This window comes from Macrosteles quadrilineatus, unplaced genomic scaffold (assembly GCF_028750875.1).
Source record: "Macrosteles quadrilineatus isolate MER2022 unplaced genomic scaffold, UCM_ALF_1.0 Scaffold_1__1_contigs__length_201487025, whole genome shotgun sequence".
Lineage (NCBI taxonomy): Eukaryota > Metazoa > Arthropoda > Insecta > Hemiptera > Cicadellidae > Macrosteles > Macrosteles quadrilineatus.
Genome location: NW_026542594.1, coordinates 32,680,960 through 32,694,289, shown reverse-complemented (window position 1 = coordinate 32,694,289; position 13,330 = coordinate 32,680,960). Strand labels below are relative to the sequence as shown.

Here is a 13,330-nt window from a genome sequence, read left to right as displayed (position 1 = left end):
CTACGACAACTGTGCAGAAGTCAAGTCACCATGAAAATGTTACTCTGCATCGAAGACAAAAAAGTCTGTAAATTGAACTGTCTGTAACATGGTCGACCTCTGAAGATCACGAATCTACAATATTGTAAATACTGAAACTTTAACTCAGTCAATTCAATACTGTATAGCATATTGAATAACATTGTTGTACAACTACATTTATTTGACTAGAAGGCCTACCTGTTTCTCATGCATGCCGACGTACAGAGCTGGGGAGGAGGGGACGTCTGGACCAGAGGGTGGGTGTGTTCCTCCAAACAGATCTACCTCCTCCAACTGTCCCTTGCTGACCTTCCACGCACTCACCACTGGAGAGTCAAACTGCCACACAATCAGATTAGGTTACAGCATATACATTTATATTTTGTATGGATAGCTGGAAACGATTTAATGTTAGTTGCAAACAATTTATATAGTTTAAGTTCAATAATTCTTTCTTATTATTTAACTCATTTTAAAACGAATTAACCAAATACAACAACATAGTCGTACACAATGGATTGTTCTATGGTAGGCTATTATAACTAAGGGGCTGCGGTACAGAAAATTTAAGGTCGGTACGGTTCGGTACAGTACAATATTTCTGTTACAGGAGTATGCCGTTGGGTGTGGGTGTTTGTGTGTGTGTGTGTTTGTATTCACCGAATAGTGGCATCCTTCACAGGCACACGGCCGTACTGTGGCACCTTCAAAAATTGTGGCACCTTTTTCAGGGTGCCACAGCTAATTCGATCATTTTTTAGGTTTTCCAGCATTATTACGTCGTTTAAACATCACATGCCACAATTGAGTATTTTTGAACTCGTTGATGTGAGTTTAAGTAGCTCAGGTACACGCCGAATTGTGGAACACGAAACCATACAGGTAGCTAGCGCGCCTCGCGCCGTCCGCCGGAACTATAACTTTCCTAATGCTACGTTGCCAATTCTCGAGCCAGCCTACACTCTAAATAGTGGCACCATGCCACAATTCAGTATATATCAACAGTGTGTGGACAGGATACCACTTAATGAGTTGTAGCGCTTGAGCAGTGTGTAGAACAGTGCAACAAGTAACTAATAAACTAATAATACTGTACTGCCAAGTACTATAAAACAATTTAAGTACCATAAATAATATACTTTTGCTCCGAGTGGTGTACAATGTTTTACATTACAAATAATTTGTGTAGTAAATAATAATTTAAATTGATTTTACCTAACCCGCCATGTTAAACTTCCCTATCCCAAGCGTGATGTATACAACTTCCTTACTTCTCGAGTGATGTAAAGTATCAAAAACTCACTCGGTGATGTAAAGAAACCCATTTAAATAACATTGAGTGCTTAACTTTAAAAAATATAACTCTGTGGAGCTAACGACGTTCAACGCTAGAAATCAGCGCTTGAATGTTATTGTTATGCTTTAAAGTATTTTCCTACCTAACCTAGCTTTTGTTAGTAAAAGAACGTTACTGATAGAAGATGAGTGAAATGGATAATGAAAAATATTGTACGTAAACCCATGTTTATTGTCGGGTCAGGTAAAATCTTGTATGTTACACGTTACGCAAGAGCGTGTTTACATCACTTAGGTGAATTATGCAACTCGCTTCCGCTCGTTGCACGACATTCACCTGCGTGAAGTAAAAACGCTCTTACTACACTTGTAATGTAAATAGCTATTACGCAACCATTAAAAAATTGATTTTTGTTTACAAACATAAATTGGTAACGTAGTTATTTTGTTTCAATTGAATTTGTACACTGGAACAATAACAATGTTTGAGGTTAGAACGCTATATAAGTTGTCCTAGACTGTTTTTTTTATCTTACAAACTATTTCGTGCTGATACATCTATTTTTTTAACATTTTAGTCATGTTGACAAAATATTTTGCAATTAGGTACATTTCTGAATCAGTCAGTAAAGGTAGATTTACATGCATCATTGCTGAAAGTTATGTTTTGCTTCTCACTCTCAGAGTATTCCAAAGACATCTAATGTTTCAATCCATGTTCAAATGTTATATGAGGTAAACAACCGAATCAATTAAAGTACTTAAATTAAAATACATATTATTATCAACACGCATAATCTAGTTCAGATTATAATATCATCTCACAATCATATTTGTAAAACCTACTGTGGTGTTTTAAGCAGTCCCCACTGACAAAAGCATAAAATGAAAGGTCCTAAAGAGGTTAACAAAAACAAAGTCATAACTCATTCATAACATTGAGTCATTGAGTCATAACAAAAGTAGTTTAAAAGTTGTAACCGTGATACTGTAAATAATTTGATATTGTTAGATATTATACGATACGATCGTTTTACAATTTTGTCAATCTATCTGTTACTTTCATACAAATGTATTTTTATTATTCAATGTTTTGTTTTGTAGAACCTTTAGTATTCTCAACTTTATTAATAACTAGTAGAATACCCGTCCTTCGTACGGGGTTGGCATATAAGTAGAACATGATCATTGCAGTGATGGGAGAGGAAACTGTTTAAGAAAATATGGTCTTTTAATTTATACGGTATCCTATAGTGTAGCACACATATACCTATAATAAAAGAATGTGTTTAATGGTTTGCACTGTAAACGAAAACCTATCACAATATTTCCAAACATGTTAATAGGGCAGTTTTCTAACATATTTTAGTGAAATTATAATCAGGCAAACGGGAATTCGCTCAGTCTATAGGTTTGCTGGGGCAGGGGGATTATATTACTGTTTACAAACAAATAAATCAAAAGAATATACCTCATAACTCAGGATAAGGGCCTAGGTTGATAAGGCAATATAGAATGTTGATTATTTCCTATATCCATCGAATGATTTCTTTTATAATGAATTATTATAAAAATAAATAAATATTATTACAACCTTTCACAAAATTAAGTATATTTAAGTATAATTAACAAACAGACTTAGTATAGTTAGATCATAAACAAGTGAAGTACTGTTACCGAAACAATCCTATAATAATGAAATTACATTTACATATGATTTGGCAGCTCCTTTAGGTAATGTTAAATAATGTTTACATTCAGGCTAGTGACATCATTATTTTAAATTTATAATCCTTACCCTCTCTGTTCTAATATTCGTGCAGTATTTAATAAGGTTTGAACCAGCTGTGTTGAATTGTGAAATCAAAATCAATTTGACAGTTAGTTAGTTCTGCTTGTTTACATTTTTAAACTTACTAGGTTTGTTCTTTGTTACCATGGATACCATCAATCAATATTTACTTTTAAATCTCTCATCTCAGATTTTTGAAAGCCCACGGGGCAAAGCCCTAGGTGAATATCGAAGCGGCAATAGTTCTATATGTATCCTCGGAGCTGTAGCTTCATTTGTGTGCAATTTGAGCATAGTCGGATCAGTAGTTTTTGGGATTAGCTCATACAAACACACTAGTACACAATAACACACAAATAGTATAGAATATAGAATAGAATATAGAATAGAATATAGAATAGAATATAGAATAGAATATAGAATAGAATATAGAATAGAATAGATAGATAGATAGATAAACCTATTTCAACATACAATATCAATTTTAGGAAATTCCTAGTATGGTTAGAAGTTGGCATCCGTGAAGTTTGTGTAATGTTTTTTAAAAAACATTATGGGATATATTTAACTTCACTTATTATTTATTTAATATGTTTCTACTTCTTGAAATTCTCAGTTAACTGGGAGGCGGAGCAAACAGTTTGTTCTAAAATGAACTTGAAAATTGTAAACAATCTTTTTTCTGTTGGTTTACTTAAAGTCTATAATCTATATAAATAAAATTAGAGTTTTGTCTGTACATTGCTCAGAATTATATACTTTTAGGTTATTTTTACGTTTTATACATTAAAGAAGCAGAAACGAGTCTTATCTCAATTTCTGTCTGTCTGTCTGTCCCTTTGTCTGTAACACTCAAGATGGCATTTTACGCAATCTTCTCCGTGAAAACCAGAGTACATATCAAGATCCAAGTCATTTTAATGTATTCACTGGATTGGCGAGAGTGTCTTTAGTGATTTAAATATAGCCTCACTACTTTGTAAATAAAATTACGGACGTTCAAAAATGCAGTTTTGTGCGATTTTTGTCAAATTTTCGTTCAATTTTTATCACATAATCGTCTATGAAATAACGAACAGCTGTTCGGATCAAGATTATTTTTTCTAGCTGTCAATGACATGTTTACAAATGTTGTTTACAAATAACCTCAACTATTTCGAATCACGTTTTGAAAGCAAATCCCAACCAAGTGAGATTAAAAACGTTTTTCTTACATAACGGATTTAATATAGTCTAATAGTGTAACCGTAAATGAAATTAAATAACTAGACATCGTCCAAATCGGAACCAGAAATTCTTTGAGTATAAAATGTTTCTTGAGTTTTTACAACCAGAAAGAAGAAGACCTTGAATCAGTGTTGTATAGGGCTGGACACTGAAATGATCGTCGCCAATAGCTTACAAAAAAGGTTTCCACTCATTGACGGCGCTTCAATGGCGGTTGTGTAAAGTGTAAAGTAAAAAATCACAACTGCAGTGGGTGATTGTAACAGAGGTTTAAGAGAGGAAGTGCTAAACTCGCTTTTTCAATGTGCCACTTTCTGTTTCTACTCACCGTGTGATGCAATCGCTGGACCATACAGCCAATAGGCCCATAGCTCATATCTTGGATACGTAAGCCTACATATTTATTCATAACAACCTTTTTGACGACGATCCTTGATACCGGTACTTTTCCATAGAATACATGGCCTACCTACTTAAAAAATAAAATTACAAATGACCAAAACCCCAACATTGTGTGATTTTCGTCACATTTCCTTCTAATGTTAATAGATATACTAATCATTGTTTAGAGAATGCATAATCTATTAAATAACAAAAAGTTGTTTGGGTAAGGTTGCTTTTTTTCAAACTGACACCGATAAGTTTACGCTATAACTTTTTACGAGAAAATCCAAAAGCAAGAGATCAATAACCTCGGGATTAGATATTAATGTATTTAATTGGTCCGATTTACTATAGTTCTTAGGTATGTTCTTACGTAGGTACTGGTTCTTTTCCTTAGAACCGGTAGTTTACAAATTTGATATCGTTGGTGTTGCACCTTATTTATTAGAGCCGTCCGTATTCAATTTAAGTGATGTCTTAACTCTGTATAAGTTTTGCTTTTTCTATCTGGATTCCAAATCTTAGCTTACCCGGTATGCTAAGAAAATGATAACCTATTTGAGTAAAACATTTATTGGGCAAACCATCATGAATTGTTTACGCCTTTATATTGTTTATGTATCAATAGTTCGTGGCCTTTGTTGGATTGTTGTATTGTGTTGTTTTGTTGTATGTTGGTAACGCATTAATGTCCTTATTTCTCAGTGTTTCACGGAATGGACAAGAGCACCATTGATACTGAAAATGTCAACCGGAATAAAGTGTTAAATGGTGAGGTTGAGGTAGTACTTTAAATACGTTTAAGTTAACCGATGTGAAAAGTAACTTTCAATAAATTATAGGCCTACTTTAGGGCTACGCTTCATGGATCTATAAAACATTTTTTAGTTTAATCATTGGACATATGGACCAACACGATCCGGGTGACATTTAATTGCGAAGCATTTATTTTGGCTTGAACTGTCAGATACTGTATTTGCGAAGGTTTATATATAATAGTTTTTCCAGCATATCTGCAAATATGCAAACTAATTGCTGTTCTTAATCTTAATATAAGAAGGTTTCAACTGACTACTATAAGATCCCCGTGCGTAGAACGGGCACACAGCTAGTGTTCTACTATGAATGCAAATCTTTAATATAGTCTAAATTTCCAGTCCCACCCTCAAAAACTATGATATTTAACAGTTGAATTTTTATAACGTATCAACACATTATTTTTAATCGGTCATCAAACTGATTCTTGAATTCGTAGTTGCAAGAGTACGCAAAACTGCAGAGAGTCCTTGAAAATGCTTGTGCAATGATATAGTTTTAAATTATAAAAGAAACCCTTCAAAAAATTGTATTAACAGGACCAGAGGACCACTATGCACATGGTATTTCATTTGTATAAGGCAAAAAGTTCAAATCATATTAATTTATGATTGCCAATAGATTTTGGGTTTCCTTAAAAACAATTATATAAAACTGTCTGCAAATGTCGATAAAACTAATTTTATAAGAAATGGTAGATTCTTCCGTTCTCTGTAGGCGACCATTTTGGTCACACAAGGAAGTCCAAACTTATAGCTTAGTTTGAACAACGTGTCATCTTGATTTTACATTGCACAAGATACATAATCGACACATAGGCTTAAAAAAAAAAAAAGTAAAGAAAGTAACTTGTGATGAACAGCGTAGACATAGGAACAGTCTAGACTTGCCTCTTACTGACGTTTTCCAAACGAATATAGAAGTTAGATCTACATTCTTCATTTTAGGCTTGAAATAAATTTGTTTGTGGGTAAGAGCGAATGAGTAAGCATGAACAATAATTTTACCCTTCTCCCCGACACCCCACCATACCACAGCATCTTACTAGCAGAGCTCAAGGTCATTGACGTAATTGTAATGAACTAAATTTAGACTTCCACTTCCACCCCCCAATGTCACCAATGGGCCCTAAAGGTTGGTATGTAACAATTCATGACGGTTGAACAATGGCCTTTAAAACACGCTTTTAATTTGTTTTCTAGCGTTTACCGTATCTTAGAAAAAGTTAGTTTACATAATTAACAACAAAAACTTTTTGGGCGAAAGAAAAATTCTGAAAAACTACAAATTAATTTATAATATACCAGCTGTACCCGCGGGCTTTGCCCCGTCTTATTTCATAAGTGAGCTCGTTCGCATGGCTCAATCACGTTCTGGTTGAAGTTCGTTCGCTACGCTCACTCACCTTTTGGTTGCAAATTAGCTGTTGTCATAAATTTAAAAAAATAATAGTGCTGCACCCTGTTGGTAATCCTTGTAACTTTAATGCTATTGCACATCATAGAAAAGAACCAACTTGTTTAATTGAAACAGCTGTTAAGATTCATTAATTCCATTTAAATATGAGTACTCATAAGGTTAACATGGGAAACTCCAGAGCCACTGGGCGGAGCCCGAGAGTCCGATCAGAATAAAAACAACTTAGTTTTCCTATTTAATGCCTAAAGAATCAGTGTACCAAATTTAAGCCTCCTAGGTAAATGGGAAGTGGGAGAATTAGTGATGAGTGAGTGAGTGAGTCAGTGAGGGCTTTGCCTTTTATATATATAGATGTATCTATATCGTATTAAAGTGTGATAAAGGTTTGGCGTTTGGTTTGCAATGTAAAAATTTTCAAAGTTACAAGATGGTTTCTGAAACTCTTTATACAACTCTCCTTTATAAAAATAAAAAAAAAAATATGATCCAAGAAATTGAGCTCTTTAGCCACAAAATCCACCGTTTTTTTACTTACCTGACGAAGAAATAAAAACAGTAGCAGCCGACGAACTTTGTTATGTCATATTTTAAAACTCATTTAAAAGTACCGACTTTATTTCAAGATTTAAAATAGAAAATATAAACTTTTGAGCTTTTAATTAGAACCAATAGTGTCCTAGACTAATTGACATCTTTCATACGAAGTTTAAACGATTTACCTTTAGTCTAAATAGGCTAAATGTCAAGTTATTTTGAAGCTGGACATTGAGTTTTGGTGCCGTTTTCATTGGCATCTACCACTTCTAACCTGCACTAAGATGGCGGACCTGGCTTCAACTGCTTGTATGTTAGTTATATAGACGTGCTCCATCTATTGGTCTTATGTGATCGTTGATTTAAAATTTAAACTAACGGAATTCTGATGAAAAATTGAACATGAATTATTAGCAGTTTTGCAGGGATGATTAACAATAGTTTTTTTTTATTTGAATTGCTTGTTAGTTGGCAACAAATCTTAGAGATGTGTATACATTTTTTAGGACAAAATTGAATTGGCAGATGTCATGGTAAAGAAGCGTACTAGAAAAAGTTACTGTCGCCTCATCCAATTTTTACAGCAGTCAGCTGTTGACATGCTAGGCGAGCAACCGCGACAGTGAGGACGGGGAACAGCTGATTTCATGTTCCTAGTTGGCAAATTGACTGCTAGCTACTAACGTACACATGCATAAGCCATCAGCGGTAGCACCAGTAGCCTCATTGACTATATAAACACTTGTGTTAAGGTTTAAATACAGTAGTCAATGTTATTACTGAATTTGATACTATACATATTGTTACTAATATATGAAATGGAGAAAAACATTACCTTAAAAATACAAAATTTCCCAATTTATATCCAGACCTAGCTTAGAAAAATAGCTAGAAATAAATAGCTAGAAAAAAATAATTTAGTATATCAAAGTGTTTTTGTACGGTTATTGGTAACAGGACAAATTCAAAAATTGTAAATTTAAAATTCCCATGTTATTCTTATAAAGAATATTGTAAAATGTTGTAGTTAGCTTGTTTATGGGTATATTTTGATCAAACTTGGAAAATTTATTTAAACAATTAATTACAAAACTATTTAGATCATGAACGGTACTCTAGTTTTCCCAAGGTAGGACACGTGAATTGGAATTTTGGCGTTACAGGCACAATGACAGTAACAATCAAACAAACGTACAGATATTGACATAAGACTCGTTTCGGCTTTCTTATTATATAAAACGTAGAAATAACCAAACACTTCATGAATCTACGCAATGTACAGACAAAACAGTAAAGACTTTATAATCTTATAATTAACTATAGTGTTTCTGCCCGTGCTTCGCAACGGAGTGAGAATCTTTGGGTCTCTAAATCCACCGTAAAATAGTATATTTCGTACCTAGGGCCGAAAGCGAGGTTTTGCCGACTCTAGATCGGGTTTTAAGTTCGAGACGAATTCGAGAACGTGAAACGATCGAGAGCTGCAAACCCATTTTGGCTCGTGGTACGAACGCTATTTTTTACCCAAGTATGTTTTGCAATATAACGTCCCTCTTATTTAAGTGAAATATTTTGAGGAATCAGCAAAATCAAAAATAACAATAAATAGTTGTCTAGGCAGCTGTGACAAAAAACAAGTCTATTATTGCAATGCCATGGATACAGCTTGTGCATTTAATATACATTAATCTTTTAAGTAAATAAGCGAACAAGTGATTTTGCGGCCCTAGGGATGTAAACGCCTGCTCCTATATGACGATGACAGCTGCCATGGTCAGGAAAACATAACTTTCAGCCACCAATTAACGTATGCAAAACAGCTAAAACATCTAAGTGTGGTGAAAAATTCGTTACACATACTTTTGCATTACCATGAATTAATTATATGCATACAAAAAAACGAAGTCACTCTTATTGCGTATTTTAAGGTAAATTTCTTGTATATTCCCATGAAACTGATAATTTACCCAGCACATTGAGGCCTTTAATCCAAGTATCTAAGTTCGTAAACCATACATATAATGTGACGATAAAATATCAACGACATAGCATGTAGTTTTATGTAATCCTCACATTTCATTTGGTCCATTGACTTTAAATTTTCAAAATTATTGGAGCATGGAAAAAACTGCATGTAAAAAAATCGTTACACTAATAAAAGACGACGTGAGGAGCTCGGGCAATGAGCTACAGCGGCTAGGGCATAGCCACATGAATACAGAACGGAATGAAGGAACTAGAACGGAGAACTGGCAACAGCGCACGCGAGAAGTAGGGGGGGGGGGGCGAATACACCGCTCAAGCGCTACAACGCATTAGTGGCATCCTGTCCACACACTGTTGATATATACCGGTTTGTGGCAAGGTGCCACAATTAAAAACTGGAATGTTAGATGTTAAAATGGAGTGTTCATTAAAAATATCGATGCACACATGTTTCTACCACCTTCCTTCATCTACTGGTGGCCGCAGTTTGAAAGATGCCACAATTAGGTGTTTGCGAGTATGCGGTAAAACCCCGTAGGTGTGTGTGTGTGTGTGTGTGCAAGGGCCAGTTTCCTGTTGTTGATAATACCAATAGTATAAATTAAAAAAAACCTTCCTGTCCCCATTAGTAGTAGTGTCCTATAGGGGATTGAAAAATTTGTTCTATTATCAGGCCAGTTTGAATTTCTATGTTCCCTACAATCTGTACCTACTGAAATGATTTTGTTAATTATTTTCAACCATCTGTTATTATCATTGTTATCAGTTATTTGTTATTGTTATTGTCCATTTATCTGTTATTATTATTATTGTAATGTGTTTCAATTAATGCAGATAAACCAGTGATCAAATTAGGCTCATTTAACTTTTATTTATTAAACTATTTTTGACATTAAAAACTTATAATACATAACATAACACTTATATAGGCCTAGCTAGATAAGTAGTTGCTGTTCATCATGAAGTCTCTCAGATTTACAGTACCTAACCTTTATTTCACATAGATATAGTAATAATAGATATCTTAGTAATATTATAAGCTAGGTTACTTTCAAGGCTTACGCTAATTCATCTAACTGCGATAAATTGAGTGAAATTATACATATTTTGAACATTTAGCATTGTTTAAAGATTAATACGTGTAAAAACAATAATGTTATTAATTGTGTTAGTTACCAAATATGGTTGATCATTTAATGAATAAAATATTTCCCATACTGTACGTCATCGGAGTTAATAGTATGCTACCTGGTATCTCTTCCTTTGGAAGAACTTTTAAATAGTATTAAAATCGTATTGGTGGATCTTTTGTAGTTCACGTGAAATGCACTTCCGTGATTTCATCAGTGTAATGCAGATTAATCTATGATTTTATATGAAAAAAATCTGTTTGTTGGGAAGACACGTTCTAATTTCAAAGGGAGGTGTATCCGTTACAATGTAAGTTTGATTTTTCCTTCGTCACGTCGTGTCAGTTCATATCGTACTTCTGTGCAAATGAATAACCCTCTAGCACAGTTTTGAGAAATTGGTTGTGGGGTTACTGTTAAAGCTGGAACTCCTTGACATGGGGGATGTCAGTTAGTTGTCTCAGCCTTATCAGTTACATCAAGTTGTCAATATAATCTCTCTACGGAATGTTAGGTGTAGTGGAATACTTGAAGTGAAGTTGGCTTTTATTCTTGAACTGTTAGGGGCCTCCTCATTTATATGGTCATGCAGCTTCATTGGCAACAAATAATGCGAATGACATAGGTAGTAATGTGGCATTTCCAAAAAGCAAAAAATAATGTAAATTGGCTGTTACGTTATATTGACATTTACATGCATTGTTAATCAACGTATCTTATAATATAAAGGATTATGTGATCTTGATCTAGTTTAAAAAGAATATGACCTTTCTGTCATGACAGTAGCTGCTTAGATAGTATTTACTCATTGGGCCATTTTTACAGCCAAAATGTCGTGTTATTTTCAATAATGCTACCAACCCAGTGGGCCACGGTCCGTAATATAGGTCACTGCAAATAATTTGTCAAGATACAATAGGTACCATTTTAGGCAAGGTCTCTGTATTTGGATGTTATTAGAAACGGTAAGAGCACAATAAAATTCTCCTGCAGAAGATTTTTTTTTTTTTGGAGAAATATAAGTTGAATTGTAAATGTCACTATGCGAGTTTGAGCATTTTGTAACTATATTATATGGGTAAGTTGCATAGATTTTTTAGGCTGCTGCTCAGTGCACTTTAAGAATATATTTTAGAGATAAATGGTTTTTGTTGCTGAGTAGCGCTAGTAAACATGCACAACCCTTTTTGTTAGTCTAATAACATTCAAAGGCTCTCTAAGAGTTCAAGTTCTTATTTGTATACAAATCTATATTATGTTTTCACTAAGCTGAATGAATACATCGAAGTAAACTCTGAAAAGTCTGCAGTATATTGCAGTTTTCCAGCTTAATTACTTTCTAAATTAAATCATGCACATATTTCTACATAAATATTTTAAAATGTTTTATCCAGTTGCTGTAAACCACTATTAATTTAACAAAATATGGACACGGCTCAAATGGGCACCATGCCCTTCTGCACACTGTATTATTATGTATTGTATTATACAATCAAAGATTTTTCCAATGATTGAAAGCATGTATGACAATAATCTCATGAACCTATGATGATCTGTCTAGAATGAGAAAAGGTGTGAAAAAGGCAGACACCAACCCGTAAAAGAGATATAAGTTAGTTCAATAAGAAATAATTGTAAGAGTTATTTTGATAAAAGGATTTTCCACTTATTTGTAATGAACTTTTCACCACACTATGATGTTTTTGGCTGTATTACATACGTTAATTGGTGGCTGAAAGTTACGTTTTGCTGGACATGCCAGCTGTCATCGTAATTTGGGGACCGAGCAGGTTTTTACAGGCCGGGGACGCAAAATCAGCTGTCCGCTTACTTACTTTAAACATGAATGCATCTACAATCAAAATCCATAGCATTGCAATAGAATTGTGTTATTGTCACCGTTGCCTAGCAACTATTTATTTTTATTTTTGCTGATTCCTCAAATTATTTCTTCACATAACATTAAATTTGTAGTTGTGTCGACCAGTGTGCATTATTATAATGGTGAATTAATAGTGGTAATAGGGTATATTGTGGTGAAAAATAGCGTTCGTACCACGGGCCGAAATGGTTTTGCAGCTCTCGATCGATTTAAGTTCTCGACTTCGTCTCGAACTTAAAAACTATCTCGAGCCGGCAAAACCTCATTTTCGGCCCTAGGTACGAAATATACTATTATATTGCAACACATGACATGATACAGAAGAAAATCAATTTTAAAATCAGAAAATAACATTGCAAATACTTCTTGTGAACAATTCAGTAGCTCCCAATAAATGTGTGTTGTTTAAAATACAACTAGTGTACATGTTGCTCGAAATCGAGCAATTTCAAATAAGTACATGAGTTGAGGAGTTACAAATAAACAAATTACTTGTTTAAAAACTAATAACAGTCATAATTTCCGACGATTTTAAAAGAGTCAACTAAAAGATTATTAACTGATAAAAATACTCACAATTTACATAACAGTCCTATTCCAGTTTAAAGGGTTAATGTTTAACTATCAAACTGTCCATGGACGGGAAAAGGTAAGCTTACAATTTAAGTCAAAGTAAAAAGGCTGTCAGCTTTTATAATGTACCGTAGGCCTACCTAAGTTATTTAGCCAATTTGTAGGTGAGGGTGTAGGCTACTTTAAACTCTACAGAACAGAGTTAGGCAAAAACTGGCAGAACTCTGAAATGGAGTTATTTATCATAGACATACTCATATGCCAAATCCT

The 13,330-nt window shown here is 34.0% G+C and overlaps 1 protein-coding gene across 1 annotated transcript in view; it reads right to left on the bottom strand.

Annotated features, from left to right (window-relative positions):
- LOC128982072 (eukaryotic translation initiation factor 2-alpha kinase) overlaps positions 1-13,330 on the bottom strand; it is a 221,666-nt gene that overhangs the window by 92,340 nt on the left and 115,996 nt on the right. Inside the window, exon 6 of the mRNA XM_054401116.1 lies at positions 220-360. Within this exon, the coding sequence (XP_054257091.1) occupies positions 220-360 (141 nt within the window). The remainder of the gene's footprint in view (positions 1-219; positions 361-13,330) is intronic.